The 23,130-nt window shown below is 40.2% G+C and overlaps 2 protein-coding genes across 2 annotated transcripts in view; one reads left to right on the top strand and one right to left on the bottom strand.

The window, feature by feature from the left end:
• The window catches only part of fer1l6 (fer-1 like family member 6), a 32,082-nt gene extending 29,686 nt beyond the window's left edge, over positions 1 to 2,396 (top strand). The window contains 1 exon segment of the mRNA XM_028590413.1: positions 337 to 2,396. Within this exon segment, the coding sequence (XP_028446214.1) occupies positions 337 to 517 (181 nt within the window). The 3' untranslated portion in view covers positions 518 to 2,396.
• Positions 1,189 to 12,325, bottom strand: si:ch211-67e16.4 (uncharacterized). Its single transcript, XM_028591444.1, has 10 exons — positions 12,019 to 12,325; positions 10,414 to 10,909; positions 10,202 to 10,333; positions 9,587 to 9,816; positions 8,602 to 8,745; positions 7,070 to 7,157; positions 6,587 to 6,792; positions 5,302 to 5,388; positions 4,719 to 4,797; positions 1,189 to 2,725 (listed from the first exon to the last, which is right to left on the bottom strand). Exons 2-10 carry the CDS (start codon positions 10,853 to 10,855, stop codon positions 2,475 to 2,477), a joined length of 1,659 nt encoding a protein of 552 aa, XP_028447245.1. The 5' UTR covers positions 10,856 to 10,909; positions 12,019 to 12,325; the 3' UTR covers positions 1,189 to 2,474.
• Between the last annotated feature and the right edge of the window lie 10,805 nt (positions 12,326 to 23,130).

Below are 23,130 nucleotides of genomic sequence, written 5' to 3'. Positions count from 1 at the left end.
AATTTGTATTTTTACCAGCAGTTAGATAAGAACAATATCATATCTGTAGATTAAAGGAATAGGTTAACATTTTGGGTTAAATGCACTTTCTTGCCAGACATGAGTGGTATAGCTCAAGAGTTCAGTACAAACATAAGAGTGGCACCGATCTTCTGTGTCGAACTATTCCTTTTTATATAAAATAAAGCACCTCAGAATCAATCTGGACTTGTTTAGCCTATTAGCACAAAGCTGGAAGAAGGGGGAAATACCTATATCTGAGGTCTGTACCGTTGCTGCTAAATGTACTACTGAATAAAAGTACTTAATTATCGCTTCTCCTCCTCTCTTCCTCAGTCGTCCAGACACCTCCTTCTCGTGGTTTGTCAATCCATTCAAGTGTTTCTTCCACTTGGTGTGGCGAAGCTACAAGAAGTACATCATCATCGCCCTGGTCCTGCTCATCACATTACTGTTCCTCGCTCTGCTGTTCTATACACTGCCAGGAGCCATTTCTCAGAAGATAATTAATGGATAACACACACACAAAAAAAACAGACTGACTGTGTTCACGCTGTAGTTCTAAACATATACTCAAAATTATGGATGGCTTTTAGATGATGCAATTCCCCTTCCGTGCCTGACAACAACACTCCCCAGCTTTTTACATTACCTATTTTTAAGATTTATGTATTTACATCAATAGGAACAAATGGGTTTGGGACTGAGAGCCATAGACACATTTTAGTGTAGTATTGAAAGACAAATGCATTAGCACAACAGTCTTGGTCTTTTCTTAGTAAATGTTAACAATAACAAAAATCTAGAATATCACAAGCCTTGAAGCGTAGGTTCAGTTTTTTTTTTTTTTTTTTTTTAAAGTCTATCTAAATACAATACTCAATGTATTGTAATGTATTTTTACACCGAACGAGGACTGTGGAATTCATCCCCATCTCTTACAGTTTAGTCATGCTACGGGAGAAGGGCTTTACAGCCAGTATGAAGAGGAACGATAATTACAAACAACCAATAACGCTTACGACGTACTGCAGTGTTGTCTGAAGATAGACTTTAAAAAACATCTGAACCGTTACTTTTAGCTTATCTACATATTAGTTGTTAAGGAAGAGTCCAGCTTAGTGAAAATAAAAAAGTACGACACAGTGCTTATTTTAGCTTCATTTATTATAATAAATGAACAGGTAATCAGGCTTCTCATTTTTATCTGGTGATTGTCAATCTTCAGTTTATTCTGGCCAAACTATAAAAATTTATTTTTTACATGTTTCTGGCAAATAACTCATTTAAGTTAAAGTCAAAGTAATCATTCTCAGGTAATTTCTTTGTGTCCTCCTCTCATACACATTTCAACTCCACAACAAAGTGCAAAAATGATACATTAAATAATGATAAATGGAAATATCTTTCAAACAAACATTTCACTTTAAAATACATGTACTGGAGAGATAAAGATAACTTACTTTTAAAAAATGTATCTACATATATACACATTAAATAATTAGGGCCCGAACGCCAACAGCGGCGAAGGCCCTATTGAAACTTCTCTCTTTTTTTCCCGGCAAATGAATCGCCTTTTTGAGTTATAGAAGACCAACTTTCTGTAGGGGGGGCATCAAAACAGGAAGTGGGTGTAACTTGAGTGTACATTGACCACGCCCCCCTATACTTTAACCATGCCCACTTACTCAGACCACACCCCCTTTTGCCCTGCCCGTATGCTTAAGCCACGCCCCCCTTTAATAACTAATCTCATTTGATGTAGACTATTGTGTGAGGTATCAGTGAACTAAGCAGAGAGTTCCATTTTCATTGGTCATGGTTTGGCCCGCCCCCTATGCTTTAGCCATGCCCCTTTCACAGCTAATGAACTGTATGACGTAGAGTCTGTGTGAGGTATCATTGAACTCCGCATGGAGTTCCCTTTTCGTTGGTGACGATTTGCAGTGTCTGAGTGCCGCGCAAATGCACGATCGCAAGGAGCGGCGTCCGCCAGTAACTCCGACGTGCAAGGGCCCGTCCAAAGCTGCTTTAATTTATATTGTTCCTGTGTTATAAGATAATTGGTTTGTATAAGATTCGGAATGTTGTTGAAGTGTTTTGATTTGATTGAATGAGTTTACAGTAGCTGTTTTGTTGAACTACTATATTGGATGTTAAGTGTAACTGATGTAAAATGAGAGTAAAGACAAGGAGATCAATATCAGGTGCTCCAATTTTTGGGTTTGCACATATATGATGGGATAAGGTGCTTGTAAGTTTAACCTGATGAAGATCCATCATGACTTTTAAACATTCTCATCCATGCTCAATAAAGAAAGCGTTTTAGCGCACATGCTATCCTGTTATTGTGTTGTAAATGAGAGTTCAATGACTCTGTGTTTGATTAAACTTTCCTGAACACCAAAAATTACAGATTTTGAAAAACACATTCTTTAAAAAAAAAAAAAAATCTCTCTTGACTTTCAAACATCTCACGGCAAGATATCTGTGTCTGTCAGAGAAATACTCTGCTGCAATAGGCTGACCTGGGGGTAGGAAGAGGATGATGTCACAGTGTGTTGATGTGCAGCCATGTTTGGGCCTCTCGGGAGCAAACACGAGGAGGAAGAGGTGGAGGGCATGAAGGGGAGAGAGGCAGAGATGCCGTTTGCTGCTGACATGTTGCTGAGGACTGACTGAGGCAGCGCTGAGCTCTGTCTCTGCTGACTGTTCGAGGTGGCAGCTGAAACACAAGATGCCAATTTATTGGTTCATAAAGTAGCAAGTGATAAAAAGCACTGTCTGATGGCCCTCACTTTCCTGAGAAAAAAATCAATCAATTTATATTAATGTATCTTATATTTATGAACTGTATTCCTTATAATGTACATACTCTTCAAAATATTACACCCAAACACAAAATGCCCAGGGACCACAGGCGGGAAATGCATGGAATAAAAATACCATAAAAGTCAAAGTATAATATGTCATAAAAAAAAGGTCATAGTATATTAGGTCATGAAAAGGTGATTAAAAAGTCTTTAAAAAGTCATAGTATAGTGTGTTGTAAAAAAGTCATAAAAAGTCATAGTATAGTGTCATAAAAGTCATAAAAAAAAAAGTAATACTGTAGTATGCAGGGCTGTAGTCAAGTCCAACTTTGTTGAGAATATTTGGCGAGTGGCGAATGGCCGAGTATTCTGGTATGTTTTGCACATTCACGAAGTGCCATGTGCTCAGTGCTGTAGTTTTATGTATCCAATTTATTTAGTATTAGAGCACTGCAGAATGTTTTGTTTTTTAAGCTTGAAAAGCTATGAATTAAATATCCTATATGGCTTTAATAGAAAAATGTATTTGACGCATCGTGCTGCATCTTGATATCGAATCGAAGACATAATAATCGTAATCGAATCGGGATATCAGTGAAGATTCACACCTCTATAGCATAGTGTTTCATTAAAAAGTCTTTCAAAAAGTAGTGTGTAATAAAAAAGTAATAAAAAAAGTCACTATAGTATGCCATTAAAGTCATAATATAGTATGCCATAAAATTCATAAAAACATTGTATAGAATGCAGTACAAACGTCCTAAATATCTTTAAAAAAAGTCAGTGTATGTTGTAAAAAATGTCATAAAGTCATAGTATAGAATGCTGTAAAAAAGTCGTAGTATAGTATGTCAAAAAAAATCTTTAAAAAAGTAATTGTAGTGTTTCATGAAAGTCAGAAAAAAAAAATGTCGTAAAAAATTACATAAAAAGTCATAATATAGTATGGCGTAAAAGATTACATATAGTATAGAATGTTTAAAAGTATTTAAAAAAAGTCACAGTAGTGTGTCATAGAAAAAGTCATAGTATAGTGTGCCATAAAAGTCACATTATAGTATGTCACAAAAAGTCATTCAAAAGTCATAGAATAGTGTGTCAGAAAAAAATCATAGTAAAGTATGCCATAGAATAAAAAAGTCAGTGTTGTAAGTCATAAAACATTACATAAAAAGTCAAAGTATAGTATGTCATACATTTTTTTGTAAAAAGTCATAGTATAGAATGCTGTAAAAAAAACATAAGTCATAGTATATAGTAAAAAAAAAAAAAAATCATAGTATGTCTTAAAAAAAGTAATTAAAAAGTATAAAAATCATAGTATAAATGATTAGATAAAAAGTCATAAAGAGTATGTCATAAAAAAGTCATAGTATAGTTTGTCGTAAAAGATTACATAAAAAGTCATAGTAGAGTATGTCATAAAGAAGTCATAGTATAGTTTGTAATAAAATTACATAGTTATAGTAGGTCATGATAAAAGTCATTAAAAAGTCATAGTATAGTATGCCATAAAAGTCATACAAAAATCATAGTATAGTTGATCGTAAAAAAATAACAAACGTGGTAGTATAGTATGTCATAAAACAGGGATTTTCCTCACATTTTTCTGAATTAAGTTTTTTTCCTACAGTATGAAAAAAAAAAAAAAAAAAAGACTGAATTGATCATGTATCGTCATCTGCTAACCCTGATTGTGACACATCTCATCTCAGGTTCAATTCAGTTACTAAATGACAACAGCAGCCTCACATATAAGTGACCTTCATAAAAGGGAGGTTCTGCATGTTGCCAAAGTGCTCTGCTTTGAAACCAGAATTCAGATCTGTGAGGAATGACACAGGCAAGTGACAACTGGGACAGAACAGTTGACAAAAAGTAAGTCCAAGGTGTGTCTCATCTTACCACAAGTCACTCTGAGCTGCTGATGCTGGCTGCTGTTGGGAAAGCCAGTTTGAGAAAGACCTGCTGCGCCACCTAGAGCCTAAGAATGAGCAAGACAAAAATGACAGGCTTTGTAATATTATGAAGGAATGCTCCTTCTATGTAAATGATCCTTGTGGCTTATAATGAGATCTGTAGGTAGCAGTTTACGTGTTTTTATTATTCAAAACTAAGCCATGTAGCAGACACTGTGCAATTAGGTAATGTATTGACAGTTAAATCGTAGTTAGGATCTGCTGCTGTTGTGTTAGTAAAGGTATCACTTACTAGCCTGAGTGTGGTCACTGACAGCACTTAAGTAAAGTTGTATGAGTCCATATTAACATCTCTAACACAATAAAAGTTAAACTAATCATTGAACGCTTCATTCAAAATCAGACCCACTGAAAAAAAGGAAGTTGTGAGACCTAGAAATGTCAATTTCCTACAAAGAAATGCTTGCTAAATAGGACATTTCCTTGTGTCAGGGACATTGTCTTTCTCTACGTCATATACTTTTATACAAAAAAAAGAAGAAGAAAAAAGAGCCAAAGTCATTACTGACCTGAGTCTGATTAATACAGGCCTGGAGTTTCCGTTTTGCCCTCCATCTGGCCACCCTCAGTCTGGTCTTCTCTCGACGCTCTCGCACCTTCAGCACAACAAAATCATCGTATTTTACGTTCAATACAGGCAACTGTAAGAAGACACTTTGATAGAACTCCACAATCTTGAAACGTTTTTGATGTGTATGGGTCACATAGATTATGATTAGAATATTTCTGTAAGGACAGAGTCTGCCATAAACACCAAGGTTGACTAACCAGTAGGGCTGGGCGATATGGTTGAAAACTGTATCACGATATAAGTTTTTCATATCGGTCATATCGATAATTATTGATATTTTTTTATGACCTATTTAAAATAAGGACCAGGAGAAAAATATATTAAATTTAAACATTTTTATTTTAAACTTAACCCTGCTCTGATTATAATCCCCTCAGTTATAAAAGCAGAAATGTCAACACAACCATGGAAAACACTCAAATAGTTCAAATGTAAACATAGGTCTAAAATCACAATGAACACTTAACAATTATCTCTTAACATTAAGGTGCAAAATTAAAGAATAAGTAAGAAGTGCTTAATAAAGTGTCATAAAATAGTGCAAAGTGTTAGCTAAATATAAGAAACCTGAGAAGGAACTATTTTCTGCAGGTTTAGTGCTAAGTTGGTAACTTGGCTTCTGGACAGTGCTCAGCATGTCTGCCTTCGTTATTTCTTTGTAGCGTTTAGTAAGGCGCTGATGCAGAGTACCTCTCCATGGCGGTCTGCTGCTTGTGCTGTGTTGCAGCTGCAGATGTTGTTGGACGTTGATGGCGAATACGGCTGTGCTCGAAAGTGTGAGCGCGGCTAAAGTGGTAAAACAAGTTTATGGTCGTACCAGTGTTGGTGGGGACGACATTGGTCTGACTACGGTCAGACTTATAAAATCCCCAAAACTGCGATACTGACTTTTCCTGTTTTATCAACTATTTCCTCGCTCGCTGCAGCACTCACTTTCCACTCCACGCCGGTTCTGTTATTGAAGAACACGAGACAGCGATGTGGCGCAACCAAACATGATACTGTTACATGATGGGCTGTTAGAGTGTCACTCCCCACGTTGCTAGGTTGCCAGAGAGTGAGGGCCTTTGTTCATGCAACCAAACTTGATTCACAACCTCTGGTTTCTTCTGATGAAGAAAAACAAGTTATCGAACGTTTTATCGACCGCATTTTCTATTGATATTGATTATGTGTCTATCGCGATACATATCGTTATCGTTTTATCGCCCAGCCCTACTAACCAGATCTGCCAGCAGCGGCTGAGGCAGCGTCTTCTCCAGCTCTCTGCGTTTGTTGATGCTTCGCCTCCGGAGCTCATTCCTGCGCAGTTTGTATTCTTCATAAAGGCTGAGGTCTTTAGTCCAGGGCCGCACCGCCTGGCGAGGTGGGATGCCAGATGGCAAAGCCACCATCGATTGCAGGGAGGCCACCGGCTGAGGCATCAGATCTAAGAGCACACACAAGGAGGGGTTTGCAGTGGTGGGGCTTTTTTTTAAACAAATTACAGTATAGATTAGAGGTAGATCAATATATCAGGTTTCTGATTTATATATCAATGTTGGCCTCCAGTTATTATAGCAGCTTTTTTTTTTGGCCAGGGTGCATAAGTAGGGAAACACACCTTTGCATTCACTACTGCAAATGCAAGAAATTGTACTCAAAATCTAGCCAAGCAGTATAAACTCAGAAGCATGACATCTGCCCACTCACACAGATGTACTCACAGGTGGTTGGTCGGGCTGAGCTGAAGGCTGCAGTGTGATTTCTCTGGCTTGTTGGAAGGCCCGACCACTCCGTCCCTGACCTTTGAGACTGGAGGAACAGACAAAAGCATTCACTCTCTTTAACAGATCGTTCTGAACCGTCTGTTATTCAGTGCACTCTCTGGGCCCTATTTTAACGATCTGAAACGCAAGTATCAAACACAAAACGCAAGTAGCTTTGTGGGCGGATCTCGGGCGCTGTTGCTATTATACCGGCGGGATGGGTTGGTCTGAAGTAGTTAGTGTGGTTTGGGCGTAACGTGTAATAAACCAATCAGAGCGTCATCTCACATTCCCTTTAAGAGCAGGCGCGCTTGTTCCATGGTGGATTGCTATTATGACGGCGGATTTGCCCGGCGCACGAAAACGGGAGCTGTCCGGGATGCGATAAAGTAATAAATGCCCATCTTGACCGGGTGGCGATGTTGCTGCGGCCTCTCGGGCGCATCTCCTCAAGTCTGGAGAGGATTGCTGCAGCCATGGAGCGTGGGCCTCCAAACGCACCACCTGCTCCTGTTGTGCCCCTTCCTCCCCCCCACTCAATCTCCTTCCACCCGCTCCATCAGGAGCACATCGCATCGCGCATTGCCACTCCAGGACCAGATTCCGCCGGAGTGTCCAACATCACGTCTCCTTAAGTCCTCTAATATTTCCTCATTTATGTCATCAACACATCCATGATTCATGGAAATGTTGTGTAAAACACAACAAGCCACAAAGAATGCTGCGACTTTTTGAGGACTGTACTGTAAACCTGATCTATCCAAACACCTGAAGCGCATTTTCAGTAATATTTTCACTTGTAATTATGTATGGTTTGCAAAAGTAGGAACTGCTGCGTCCGTTTAGATGAGGGAAGCAAAGTGTATGCGCATTGTGCACACGCTACATTATGGCTAACATGGGCCCCTAAAATAGCATCTGAATAACGCGCTACTGACTTTAGACCAGGTTTTTCCTGGTCAGTGGCGGAATTGTTTTCTGAAACTGCAAAATAGCACCAAGTAACGTATGCGCCGGAACACGCCTCCTCTTTTCGCTGAACCGCCCCTGGTAGCGCAAATTCATTCCCTAATTTACCGACGTGCGTCTGTGGAGGGAAAAGTCCGCTGTGCTCCGGGTGCAAAATAGGAATGCTACATGCGTCGGTGTACAAAGGCAATTGCGCTGAGTGCAAGATAGGGCCCTCTAAGTTGTCTATCTTGTAATAATGTATCTTAATTCCCTTGGTTTGATTTTCTATCCTACACGGGTGTAGAAATTGCCAGTGATGGTTCACTGGCAGATTTGTCACTGCTAGTGCAATAAAACATTGCCTCAGAAAGAAACCACCACTTTTATTTAAGAGGGACTGACACACATAGTGTTCTGTTCTTCTCTTTATAGGTTCTTAAAACAACATTATTTTCTTAACAACTTGGAAAGAACACTTTCACAAGAACTTTTTGTGCGGACGTGGCATTGTCAGATTTGATACTCAGCTCTAGCTTTACCTCTGACTCTGGAAGATGACCCTGTTGAACCTGGCAGTCCAGCAGAAGGGTGGCCATCACCTCCTGCTCCTTCTCTGGCTCCTCCTTGATACAGATCACCTCCTCCTCCTCCTCCTCCTCCTCCTCATGGGCCTCCTGCTTCACCTGCACTACAACAGGGGACAACCAGGGCTTTAGGACTGTGATGAGAAATCAAAGGACAATACAGTACCTCCACTAGTTTACTTGTAGTTAGAAGGACTATACGTGTACTGGTATCTTTATTCCATTCAATACCTTTCTGTAGCGGTCAGCCTCGGGGTGTTTTTTGTGTCAGTACTTTTGTATTGTGTTGTGTTATTGACGTTATTCTTACCAGACACACAGAATTTTAATAGTTTCTGGCACACTCCAGGACACTAACTAAAATCTCACAGTCCACTGTCTTTCTGTTGGACTGATCTATTCAGTTATGTTTTTACGTGTTTCATTCTGTGAAGCACACATTTTCTTATGATGAGCACTACACAATTTTTTATTATTATTAGAACTATGAGAATAAATTATAAGTAAAAGTAAAAGCAATATTTTTGACTTCCACTTGCTCAATGATTGCCAGTAATCACATAACATGTAGCTAAAGTATTAGGCTTAATTGCCCAACTAACTTATAATCAAATATGCTGTCTTTAATCTTAAAGCTTTAGTGCGTACCTTTTTTATATTAATGAATGTCCGTTACATTCAAGCAATTGCCAAATGAGTTGATATAATTAAGACTATCAGCTTTACAAAACATGCTCTGTATTTCTCAGCAAGTGAAGATAATTACCTCTTCTGAAGGCCCTTGTGTCTACTACTATGTTCTCCTACTACAAATGAAGTATATATTTATAGAGTCAGCCTTTTCTCTTTGTTCTCATTTTAAGAGAGATCAGAGGTCAATCGTGGAGCAGGTAGGGCCCACTTCAGTAGGGTGTGCGTCTGCGTGAGCGAGTGTTGCCACCTGTGGAGCAGAGGAAGTCAGAGTGGAGCTATCGGCCTGCGTGGAACCATAAGGGGACAACGGGCCAGCGGCTGACTGCTGGCTCGGGTCCAAAGTCAGGGCCTGGACAGTAGGAGGGACCTCGGCGGCGTCCACACCCTCTGTATGTGGCTGCAGAGTGACAGTCCACTCACAGTCGTCCTCCTGATCCTTGCTCTGTGCGGTGTCTTGCTCTGCGGGACAGAACAAAACTGCACAAAGGGAGACATGTGTTAAGGGATACACGGTGGCAACAATGGTATTTTGTTAATGCATGTGCAGCGCACTCAGCGTTTTTTCCTATTTTGTGACCATAACACAGAATGTACTGAATTCAATTGACGAAAACAACAACAATCAGTGCTCTCTGGTGGACAAACTGTGTAATGGAGACATTGTTTATAATTTACCTCAAACATACTGTATCTTTTACACATCTTTACTTTAATTTCTTGTTACTCGTCGTCTCACACACACACACACACACACACACACACACACACACACACACACACACACACACACACACACACACACACACACACACACACACACACACACACACACACACACACACACACACACACACACACACACTGCTGTCCAAAGATTCTGATGATAGTGTGTTCACAGAGAGTGAGGCAGACGTGTCGGAGCTCAAAACTCCCACATCTGAATGACAGCGCACTCTAACTGCATGCCTGCTCGTGCTGTGTGGAGAGGTGCATTCTGGGAATAAAAACACAGAAAGGAGTAAGACTCATCGGAGTGGACGGCCAAGTAGAAGTCATCGTTTGTGTGGTCATTACCTTGATTGCTTCTTGTCAGTGGTCCCTCAGAGGTCCTGGTCTGAGTAGTCGAGCATGATGGAGAGGTGTCGGTGGAGGTAACACCTGCACCGCCTCTCTGTGCTTGAAGAAAGGTGGACGGGTGGATGCGGACCAGAGTGGAGGCAGAGGCTCTCTGCTGCAGCTCCTCCTCCACTCCTTGCCTGTAGTACTTCAGCTTCAGCTCGGTGTAGCGCAGCTTGGCTCGAATGTTGTCAGTCTCCTTCTCTTTTTGGGCCTTTTCCCTCTGCAACGTCATGACGTCCCTCTTCATCAGCGCAACTTGGGCTTTCAGCTCCTCAAATTTGACTCCGACCACTTTGAGCATCTCAGCCAGTACCGTCTCCACCGCTACATTCACTGCTCGCTCAACCACGGCACCCATCTGGCCTCGAATCAGCGACACGGCAATGCTGACATCCATGTTGAAAAGACCTCGGATGAACCTTTTCCAGCCGTTTTAGGGTCAAATTTTTACCTGCATGCAAAATTACATCACAGTTTAGAAGTGCAGTTTAATTATTCAGGTATTTGTCTACAATTATGTCACTTAATCCAACTGTCTAAATTGCAAGAGAATACAGAAAAATAAATCACACTAAACAGTTAGTCCCATTTTTGTTAACCCAGTTCTGCCAAAAAGCATTATATTGATTAGCTATGCTGTTGGAAAATCAAATCCAGAAACAAACAAAGCAGAGACAAGAAAAGAATCAGAGCATGAACTTTGTTTTCTTTTGCATTGAATATGAAGCTGCAAGAATGCTCCTGCTCTCACGAGCAACTTGGAAAACAAACACAAAAACTTGTATACCTTTTTCACGGCAGACATGTTGACATGTCATAGTAGGAAAAGCACAGATGTACTCAAAACCATTAATGATGGTGGCATTCCACTTAGGAGAGGTCCTGGTATTGTGCATGCTGACTCACTGAAATATCTTACTGGGACACTAGATGGAACTGAGCCATCATTAAGGTTATCAATTTCAGCTGTGCTTTTCCTATTATGACAAGTCAAAATGTCGGCTGTGAAAAAGGTCCATTAAATGACTGCCTAATAATGATACCAATTTTCTGTTACTACAGCTCCTGAGTATGCATACTTAATAATAGTTGTTATTTTGTTTCAGATGTCACAACGACTAATTCACTGACTGTGTGTGAGAGGTAATAAGCATTTCCACTGTGAAGAGCATTGTCTACATTGCAGACAATCTTCACAATCAACAAACAAAGTGCTAAAGACACATTTAAGTGTTCCTTAAGTGTCCCATAAAAGTACCAGTACTAGTCTGTAAAGCACTTTTGGCTGCATGCTTGCATGAAAGATGCTATATAAATAAAATAAAGTTGAAGTTAAGCAGCAAAACATGCTTGCTTTCTAAAGTACTCTATTAAGGAAATAAACTTAAACTTAAGATGAGCATACGTGAAAAATATGAACGATAGCGTTACAGTAAAATCTTGGATCTCCGACTTGTAACGTTGGTTTAACACTCGGAACTTTAACTATACATTTCAGACTGTGGTGAATGTCGTTTATTAAAGTCAAAATTACAATGAAAGAGTAAGCATTCTACTTACCATTTATGCTTGTTGGTGATAAACAGCTTAGCCAGTTAGCTGATCGCTAACTTAGCTAACGAGAAGCCTCTTTAGTTATGCATACCATTCGTAACACTAAAGAACTATACTTGAACACTGTTTTCTAGTACATTGACTCCGGTTTCGTTCCGTAAATGGTTTATTTAAACATACATTTGGGAATACGTCTGAATACTAATGCTAGTGTAGTTTTACCATCACAACCACAACGTTTTCCGGTTTTCCTACGTGGGGAAATGTTTCCGGCTATACGTAGATACCGCCGCATTGGCCGCCTCGGTACGTCGACCACGTCGACGCGGTCGCCATATTGGGACGGACAACCCGCGCCTCCTTCTTATGTATGTCAATAGAGGCAGGAGTTCTATGCACAATTAAAATAATCATTTACGGCTGAATTTCCAACTGATTTTAAGAGCTTTGCTTTGCTACAAATGCAAGACATGTATTCATGATAAATGTTACTTGGTGTAACTAAAAATCTAGGTTTTCATTCCAAAAATTTGTCAGTAAATATTTTAGTCTTAACTTAAATGTGTTTAGATTCAGCAGAGTAAGCTATCACTGCTAGGATGCTTCTGCACCCACGTGGCTTCTCAATATCAATACTGTATTTTTGTTTGTTTTATAATTCGTTTTAAAACACTGTGACCAGAGATAAATAAATATGAATTAAATGATATATCACAAGTAAATTAAATATAAAACATAAGGTATCTAAACATTATATACAATTAAATCAGTAAGTCGATTTATACAGGATGCAATTTTCCAGGGGGATGCGTGGGATTTCCCCCTTTCTGGTCTACATATCCCTGCCACTGCTGAATTATTTTTATCCCCGGTGGGGACAAAATGACAAAGTATTTTAAACTAAGTAAAGCGCAGTAAAGTTAACGTATATAGCAGCGGCGGCGCCAGGGAGGGGCTAGGGGGTGCTGTAGCTACCCCTAGGTTTGCCATAGCACCCCCTTAGCACCCCCAAGAAATTGCTATGGTTGATTTATAAATAAATAAAAAATCGTTAATGTGTAAATAGTATAATTTATATTTATAATTTATTGAAAAATTAATAAATACATTAATAAAACAAACCGATTATTTTTAGGCTAAAAAACACAGGTGATCGTATTCCAATGGTGCAGCACACATTGAACTTTGGACCTTACTTCCGCAGTAACGTATTCACAAAGAAGAAGAAGAGCTCAATATTTGGAGCCGTTAGGAGTAGAGAAGTGAGTCTAATGCTAGCAATGGATAGTTTTTTACTCCCTCAACGTCAAGGTGTGGAGACTTTATCAAAACCTGTAAATGAGACTGAGAGATATGGTGAACTTGTCACCAACCGGGACGAAGAAAAGGAGGAAGATGACCTGACCACGGCCGTTATTGCTGCTTAGGATGCTTAACGTCACCCTGCTGTACATGACATTAGACCAGGGGATCACACAGCCAGGCCACAGTGGGTGAGTCAGCTGATAGGGGTCCATGCAAGAACTTTACTCTTATCTCTGTCTCGTAGAAGAGCATTACAGTAAACATGTGTTTTACAGAAATGTGAATAAATGGATTACCGAATCTAAAGTTATACAGCGCACTGGACATCGGTTTATTTTTAGCCCAGAAAACGTGTTCGACGTCAGTGGCTTATTTAGATATATTAGTCACTACAGATATCACTGCATAATTTTGACCATACGTGCTAGTGTGAAAACTGTGTGAGGATACATGCGCGTGTGTTTTTATGTGTGTGCTTGGCTATGGGTGGTAATACATCCAGGATTTGGCCTGCTGCATTAATCTTCTGAGCCAATGTATGAGTGCTGCAGTAATGATTGTTTAAACCTGGCTTGTTGGCTGGTATTTGGAATATGTTTGGTGGGCTAATCAGAGTTCTAGGTGCTGTTGTATCGGCAACTTTAAATCAATCTCTCTCGTTCGCTTGTTGAGGTGGGTAGGCATCTGCGCGAGTGTGTGTAATGTTAGCCTATTTGTGTCAAGGGAAACTCAAAATTTCAAACGACGGTCCTTTCGTGGGCCATGTAGTGGAGTTTAGACAGAAAAAGTTATCGTCATGCGGCATATAGTTAAGTTTAGGCACCAAAATGACTAGTTAAGTTTAGGAAAAAGATTGTGCTTTGGATTAAGACATTCCCGAGGAACGAACGAGCGTTTCCTTGGTGAAAGTATTTTGTTTTTTGCCGCAAAGTGAACTCCGCTCTCCGGCTTGAAAGCGCTGTATTTTCCATTGAATACTGAAGTACAAACTTAAGTGTTTGGCATGCCTGGTACTATATCCATATATTGCAAGGGGGATTTCATTTGTGCATGTTTTGTTATGCATGATCAATAAACATTCCCTCCTTTGCTTATTTCACAAATTGCTATATATATATATATATATATATATATATATATATATATATATACACAGCACCAATGTGCTATATATATATATATATATATATATATATATATATATATATACTGTATATACACAGCACCAATGGCCAACAATACAAATAAAATGTGGTGCAGTTTGTTCAATTGCTCTTACAGGACTTCTAAAGTAACAACGTCACATCAAACTAACTTCTTAAAAACAACAGCTATGCCCTCAGAGGTAGTCATTACATATTGTGTTTATGATCCGTTGAGGCTAATACACAGTAGCTGTTGGGTCGTACAGTAATAAGCTGGATGAAGTCTTGCTGTAGCCAGCTCTGTTCCCTGAGGCCTGTTCACCTCCGTAGAGGTGGCCCACTGGGGAGGTCGCAGTCGAGGATCTAATGACCCCTCATTACAGTGAGCTTACATCACCTCTGGGCTTGTATGTGGCCCAATGCTATTGACATTACTGAATCAAAGTAGTCGGAAGGTTGGGGATTTTGGGCTCCCTGGGCAGCGAAGCTCATAGCAAATTTTTAGAATGCATTTGTTACTGGATCATATGAACAGTAATGTCTTGTGATGACACAGAATCTATCAAATTATAGTTAATACCTGACTAGTGAGGCCTCCAAAGGTAGTGTGTGTATATTGTGTATGCCGAAACTAAAATCTAAGCATGTAAACTAACAGTTAATAATACAAGGACAAAAACATGATTTCAAACTTTGTCTTTTATAGAAACAAAGGGAAAAAGAAAAGAGAAAAGCAAATGATACGTCTGACAAATGGACAATGGAGAAGGTATTTTCTTTCGAGAAACAGATGAGTATGGATGTGAATATGCTTGTCACTGCATATCTTTGATTATCTATTTGATTTAACGATCTTCCAAAATGGGTGAACCATTTCATCAAACAAAAATCTTTCGCAGGCGTCCATCATGATCTCAAGAAGGTTAAAGGTCAGGGGGTAGTAGTCTCAGCTTTAGTTGGATTTAGACCCAGTAGCTGTAACAAAGTGAAATAAGAGTAGATCCACGGTCTGGAGATCCCCTGAGTTTTCTCTAGACCTCCAGCCTCCAACATGAGACCCCTCTTAAAGGCCAACTGCTGCTGCAACAGCACCATCTGTCTGCAGGAGGACAGAATAGAGAGAGACGCAAAGATAGCGTAATGCTTTTTAAACATCTGAATATATGGATTTATAGCCCCAGGACACAGAGTCATACAGTATATATTTATATATTTACCTGGCGAGCAGCTCTGCCTGCAGCTTGGCCTCCTCTGCGGCCTGCAAGGCAGCCTCCTCTTCTCTCTGCTTACGCTCCTCTTCTTTGCTCCTCCTGTTCTCCTCCTCCTGCTCCTTCCTACAGAGGTAAACTATCCTTTCCCTCTCATCCATCTCCTGTAGCTTCTTGCTCTCCTCCTCCTGCTTCCTCTCCTCTTCCAGGCGCAGACACTCTAGTTCAGCTGAGATAAGACAAAATGCAATTTCAGTTAGAGATAAGAAAAAATTGAATTTGCACATTATAAAATTACTTCCAGCTAACAGTTTTGTTTTGAATTGTTATGGTGCAGTTAAAAGTGAAATAAGCAAGTCACTGATTCCGGCTCACCTTAGCAGTTTACGCATGATAATGGTAACAGATCCACGCTAACACTCCATACTTAACCCTGTCTTCAAAAAAAAATTACATTCCCATACAACTAAACTCCATTCTCAATTACGTTTCATCTCCCAGATTACTTTTGTAGAACACGTAGCAGCGACAGGCACACATTGTGAAAGGGCCCCAGTTAGAAAGACGTGGTCAACGTTGTTAATTGTTACAAAACTTACAAAAATTGACTAGGTTTAAGAAAAGGTTTTTCCCCCTTGCTTTCTCTTGATCATCCTTTTTTCTTTGTCACTCCTCTTTCTTTTTCTCCTCCTCTGACGCTCACCTTTCCTCCTCTGTTCCTCCTCCTCTCTCATCCTCCGGAGTAACTCCATCTGTCGTCTCCTCTCTTCCTGCCTCCTTCTCTCTCTTTCTCTTTGCGCCTGCTCCCGTTTCACTTGCTCCAGCTTCTCTTCCTCGTGCTTCCTCCTCTCATCCTCCTCCGCCAGCTTCTTCAGTCTGGAGATGGAGATTGAATATGAATGAAGTGGCAGTCGTTCTGTCCTCTTGTTTTCAAGACAGACTTGAAAACACTTAGAACCTGTCCTTTACGCAGTTAATCTTTATATTGTTATAGAAAAAATAGAACCTGAGCTCCTCAGCTCTCTTCCTTCTCTCGCCCTCCAGCTCGCTCTTCATCCTCTCCTCTGTCTGCTCCTTCTCCTGCTGCTTCCTCTCTTCTTCCTCCCGCTCCCTCCTCTTCCTCTCCACCTCCTGCCTACGCCTCTCTGCTCGCTGGGCCAGACGCAGAGCTGCAGCCTCCTCCTCTTTCTCCTGACTTTTTTGGGGGCTAGAGGACTAAGACACACACACATCCAAATATGCACAACGACACAAATTATTATTTAATGTACATACTTTTCGTGGGTTTTTTTCAGTGCTCGGCAAACCTGAGAAATGGCAGAATACAATTTTTTGTTAAATAATGAGTGAAATAACGGGAAATTGTGATAATTAGATCAATGTTAAACTTTCACTCAGACAGCATTATTAAGGTTACATTAATTACATTACATTATTAAATCAAACGTGAAAAAGTACAGTATTTTCTGTGTGTGTGCTTCCTACCAACCTCTGGCTTTGCTGGGTTAAGCATCAGCTGTTCCTCCGTTACCATGACAGTCGAACATGAGGACAGGCAGCCACGTGATGAAGCGAGACCCACGGCGCTGGCCGGCACTGCCTCCTCACAGGAAGAGGCAGCAGACCTCTTCGAGCTCCTCTGGCTGAATTGGGATGCAGTGGCAACGGACCGTAGCGAGCTCACTGATTGGACGCTGCTGTGTTGGTCAGCATTGGTGGAAAGGTGCTCTGTGTCTGTGTCCTCCTCTGCCTCTGAATTTGTTTTGGTGTTGTTATCGTGTCTTTGTGTTGCAGAGGGTGGATTCCTTTTGGTGGATTTTAGCTGAGACTCCTCTTCCAATTCCTGGCTGATTTCCACCACCTCTTTCTCCAGGGGGTCATCAAGGTTTCCTGTGAGAAAAGAAAAGGAAAGTAAAAAAGACAGGACAGGAATGCAAAAGTAAAAACATGATTCACATGGAAGTATAGCTAGCTAGTTCACTACTTCTACAGAGACGGCTACAATACTTTCATCTCACAAAATGTATTCTAGATGCCATCTTTTGACCTGCAAATCTCCATATCAGGGTTCACTGCATGGGGATAAAATGTCTTTGTCTTTTGTCTTTGGCTTTTATTATAAAACATACATTATGTAATTAGGGGTGGGAAAAAAAAAATTTGTTGGTCAGTTTGTCTGCTTGACTACATGATTTTGCAGCAATACAATTGAAGTGAGATGAATAAACAGAGAAATGTATCTTTTTAGATAAAGCAGATGTTGACAAAGTTTCCTTTTGGGAAACTAATGAATTAATGGAAATTAATGAATTGCAATATATCACAGAATATTGCAATATGTTTAAAATCGCAATAATATCGTATCGTGACATAAGTATCGTGATGATATTGTATCGTAAGGCCTCTGGTGATTCCCACCCCTATATGTAATACATGTAGTGTTTTAATGATGTGATGCCCAAATTAAAGATAAAACTTTGCCTCATGACTTGCTTTGTGTCCCGAAGAATGTGTCCCTCTATCACCATTTGAGAGAATTTCAAACGTTAAAAGTTTCATACTTCAAATTTCAAACAAATGTCCCCTCATGCCAAGTGTCATGTTGTTGTTTTGCCTGAATGGCTTACCACCGACTAACTCTTTGTGTTTCAGCCTTCCTTTCCTCCTGCTCCTCCCAACAGACTCTTCCTTCTGCCTCGCCTCTTCTCCTTGCTCTTCTCTCTCCTTATTCATCTTCACTCCTCTTCTCTCTCCTTTCCTGTCCGTCATCTTCTTTTTCTAATAGACAGAAAAGCACAGGAATAGTAAACCTGAATGGCATATCATCTTATCCATTGCTTTGGATAGATACAGGTGTTTCTATTTGTCTGGTATTTCAGTGTGTATGTAACACATTTGACAATACAGTACAATTACATAACAGTATGCATTTTATCGATTTGTGCATATCTTGATTTCATAAACTTTGAGAATGTTCCTAAAAAAGTCAATGATTCCATCATGGTCTCCTCAAATTGATTGGAATCAGCAGCCACAGCAAACCCATTGCATCACAAAATACAAATCAGCCAGTCAGTAGTAAATCAACCAGTCAATCAAGACTTACCACAGAAGGGAGAGCAGACTGGTCCCGAGTCTCTGCTGCTTCTCTGTTGGTCCGCTCCTCTTGTTTCTGGCTCCTGATTGATTGAGCATCACTCCCTGTCTTTTCCCTTAGCCGTTTTCCCTCCCTCCTTGTCATTGATGTCTTCTGTCCATTTGATGCTGCACCTTTCACTGTTTTTGTCTCTCGTTTCCTAAATAAATGGAGGTGTGTGTGAGTGTGTGCAGTTTGTTAGTCAGTGCGTTGAAGAAGTCAAAGGGCTTACAATGCCTGTTGTGTTTTTATTTTTATTTTTTATAAGAGCTTGTGAGTATTCCTAGTTCACCTTGTAGTTGCTGCCCTTTCCTCAGTGACCTTCCTCTTAGTATTCTTCCTCCATTTGTTTACAGCATCCTCTGTTGTTGTTTCATTTGAGCCGGTGTTCTGCTGGCTGAATGATACATCATCATTAAACTGCAGCCTCTCTCAGGACAAATCTCCAAATGTTTCACACTCTCATTTCAGGAACAAACTTTGTATTCAGTGTCAGCAGACCAGCAGCTGTGGGATCCTGTTGATTTGCAAAATCTCAAATATAAAGGATTACTCTTGACGTGTTTATTTCAAAGAGGTAAAAATGATTATAGTCATAATGGCGCATGACAACCATTTTTTAAACCGAAGACTGATCCACATAGAGAGGCATCTTCAATGTCCCAATCTAGAGATAAAAGCTGCGTTACAAATACTACAAAAACGACATCTATAAATCAAGATGGAAATTCAAGAACTTCAGTGCCCAGAAATCTGGCAAAATGACATCAATAAAATAACCTTTCTCCTGCAGTGACAACAGATGTAATGTTGGTTGATTCCAGCCTCTTGTTTGTCTGCTGAATGGGAACATTAAAGTGATCACATAGGGGCCACATACATCTAATGAAACTTTAGTTACCATGTGGTTTTGAGGGTTGTGGCAAATATTCACTCTCGGAAATAGCTCCCACTGAAACTGCTGGTCTTTTGCCTTAACCCTGAATGTCTGAATTACAATAATTACATGTATTAATAGGGAACAGGATTGAAGACTCAAGAGTTTTGACAGTGTTGGGCAACTCAGTTCAGCTAAACAGACAAAAAATAAATCTTTAGTGCAAAAGAAGAAAAGCTCAGACTCAACACTCAAATTGATTCTCTGTCTTTGTAACAAATAATGATATGAGAACTCTTGGTGTAATCAATAATAAACACAAAACCATTAGTTTAATACGTTTAGTTATCTGCTACTGAGGACATCTGACACATTGATTATGTCTTTAACATAAAGACATCAAGTTAAAGAAGAATTACACCAACCCTGGCTGATGTGATCCAGGAAAATGGCTAGTCAGTCCTATACTGCCCAGCTCTTCCTCTTTGTCCTCCTCCTCTGCCTCAGTGTTGCCTCCTGTTGGCTCCTCCTTCCCTACCCGCTCCCTCTGCGGAGGCATCCTAACATTGTTTTCAGCATCCTTTTCCCATGATTCTGCCACTGCCTCTGCACCCTTTGGTTTTTTCTTGGTTTTCTTGGTCACAGCTGCTGGAATGACAAACAACAAGTTATGGATAATATGCATTCAAATTAAAATTGTGAGACAATAAGCAGCAGAGTTTTACGTGGGTCTGTGTGCCTCCTGGGCGAGCATGCATTCGTCTCTGAGATCTGTTGATCCCTGGGAAGATCTAAGTGCTGGTTAGAGAAAAGAATAAAAGAAGTAAATAATAATAATAAGTTAAAATGAACAATTATATGAGCTATAGTCAACATGGCATGATGAATTTGTACTTAATTGTACCATTTAATAAAACATAATCACAATTCCAGACATCAGCTCATATATTGAAAATATTTAAATGGTCCATTATCAAATTCTGTAGCCTAGAAATCTAGACGCACCCTAGCGGCAGCAAATTTAATTTGCAGCCAGGAGGGGGGTCTAGTCACTCTCCGTTGACTTGCGAGCTGGAAAAACCAAACTCTGGTCAGGCCAATAACATTGTGTATAGAGTCGATGGGCGGACTTATGGCTGCTGCTGGGAACAGTGGCCTTCTGGAAGACTTGGAGTTCAGCTTTTCTTTGAGAAAAGTACGGCACTGAAATCATTCTTAAAAAAGGAAGATGTGTTCGGAGTTTTGCCCACCAGATACAGCAAAAGTTTAATCTATCAACTAGCTTCGCTACCTTCTTCGTTGTTCTGCCTGGTTGTAGCGCTATCCTATTGCATGCAGTGGGAATTTGAAAGGCAATTGTTTATCCCGCCCCTCGCATTGTGCTCAAGGTAAGTGCAATACGGCACCTTCTGTTAAAAAAAGTTATAAGATTTATCAGCTTCTCATCCGAATCATCAGCCACTACCACCAATATCTGGCCTCCATGGGGTGTTTGATCTTGCTTCTGCCCCCTAGTTTTCAAATCTCCCTGTACAGTGCATAAGAATTACTGCCAATTCTTAAATATCACATACCATCTGTTGTAATAAACATTCATCTTTACTTCATTCACTTGTCTATCCTGATTGAAATGTACTTAGTTACTTTAACCACCACTGCAGACAGACGTGGGACTTTTTGTTCTCTGGAATACACAACATTTATGTTCATGACGAGGTGCTCTGAATGAACATTCTTTTACTTTTGTTGGAGAGTCTTCATCAGCAGTCTTAGTGCTAAGCTACAAAAACACATGCTGGCCCATTACACCTTTAAAGGTCAGTTAGAAAACAGCACTTCACCTTGTGTATGTACTGATGGTACTGGATGTCACCCACAGGGCCATCTATGTTCAGCTCCACCTCTCCCTCTGCACACAATGAACAGGCAATGGTTAGAACAGGGAACAAACACAGGCAGGGTTGGGAATTCATAACAAAATATGTGATGTGCTTTTTAAACCAAATGGGTAATTGCAAAGGGAAGCTAACACCAAGCAAACAACTACAGGTACAACTAATACCAATTAATTATTGAACTGTGTCTAATGTATAGAATTATGTGCTCATGAGCCAATTCAATTCCAATGGCATGACATCAAAACCTGGAAAAAACAAGTTTAAAGCTATGCTTTGCTGAACCTGTCCCAAATATATTTGTGATGGACAATGGAAGTCCATCAAAGTACTTCATTGACATAAACAATGACAAAGGTTCCACTGCAATCAATGGAGACGGATACAAAGCAACTGATACAGACTGTTTCATAAGAATGAAATACAAGCCAATAGAGAAAGACAAGAGAACTTGTTAAACCGGCATTTAATCTAATGAAATCCACCCCTGAAGAGCATCAAAGAGAGTTGCATACCGAACCTGCCCCTCCAACTCTACAAATGACCACAATAATGTGTGTGTGTCGGTGTGTGTGTGTGTACACAGACCTGTATGTGTGTGTTCAGGCTGCAGCACAATGACCCAGGGCAACTTCTCTCCTTCTGCCGACAAAACCTGGAGAGCTGTGTGACAGAAAGAGTGAGTTATTGATAATTACTGAAATCCTTCACCTTGCTCTAATGTTTCAGGAAGTGTGCCGATTTTGGATTTCTTGATGAAGGAAGTTCTGAGCGTACCTTTCTCCTGTGTGTCACCATCAGCGTGAGATGGATCCTGGCTGTTGTCGTACAGCGACAGCTGAATGATCTCCCCATCAGGACCCAAGATCAGGCTGCCAACAGAGTTGCCGTTCTGCAAATCTGACAATACACAACAACTCTGAGGAACAGAGACATAGACCCTTTGACGGGTGAACAATAGTGAAACGACCAGTGCCTGGATTGGACCAAAAAAGGTGCCAGTACCCTAATTCAGCATTTGCATTAGATGACCATTGCATGTTACATTACATGTCATTTTAGCTGACGCTTTTATCCAAAGCGACTTACAATTGCTATATATGTCAGAGGTCGCATGCCTCTGGAGCAACTAGGGGTAAAGTGTCTTGCTCAAGGACACATTGGTTGATGTGTCGCAGTGGGAATCTAACCTGGATCTCCCGCACCAAAGGCATGTGTCTTATCCACTGCGCCATCACCACCCCCGTGTGTCTTGGATATATTTGTATTCACATGGATAGCTTGTAGAGGTGACCCACAGTATTCAACTATTCAATGGTTTGATATCATAATAATAATCATAATATATAGTCTATTTTGGCATGTCTCTTTTACTAATAACTCCATTGTAGGTCACTTTTACATTTTAGTTAAAGGTTGAATGCAACAAGTTAACTTAAATCATATCTCATATTTGTTGATAGGAGTGGTTCTTGCATGTAGCCCATTGGGTCCCTATGACAGTTGTATGATTCACACTATTACAAGAGATACAACAGAAACAAAGCATGGA

Source organism: Perca flavescens, chromosome 11 (assembly GCF_004354835.1).
Source record: "Perca flavescens isolate YP-PL-M2 chromosome 11, PFLA_1.0, whole genome shotgun sequence".
In the NCBI taxonomy this organism is placed as follows: Eukaryota; Metazoa; Chordata; class Actinopteri; order Perciformes; family Percidae; genus Perca; species Perca flavescens.
This window is presented reverse-complemented; position numbering and strand designations above follow the sequence as displayed.

Coding starts and splice junctions, on each gene's coding strand:
- si:ch211-67e16.4 (XM_028591444.1), bottom strand. CDS start 10,855: ATGGATGTCAGCATTGCCGTGTCGCTGATTCGAGGCCAGATGGGTGCC. Junction 10,334..10,413: donor ACTGACAAGAAGCAATCAAG/GTAATGACCACA, acceptor TTTTATTCCCAG/AATGCACCTCTCCACACAGC. Junction 5,389..6,586: donor AGCCGCTGCTGGCAGATCTG/GTTAGTAGGGCT, acceptor GTTGTGCTGAAG/GTGCGAGAGCGTCGAGAGAA.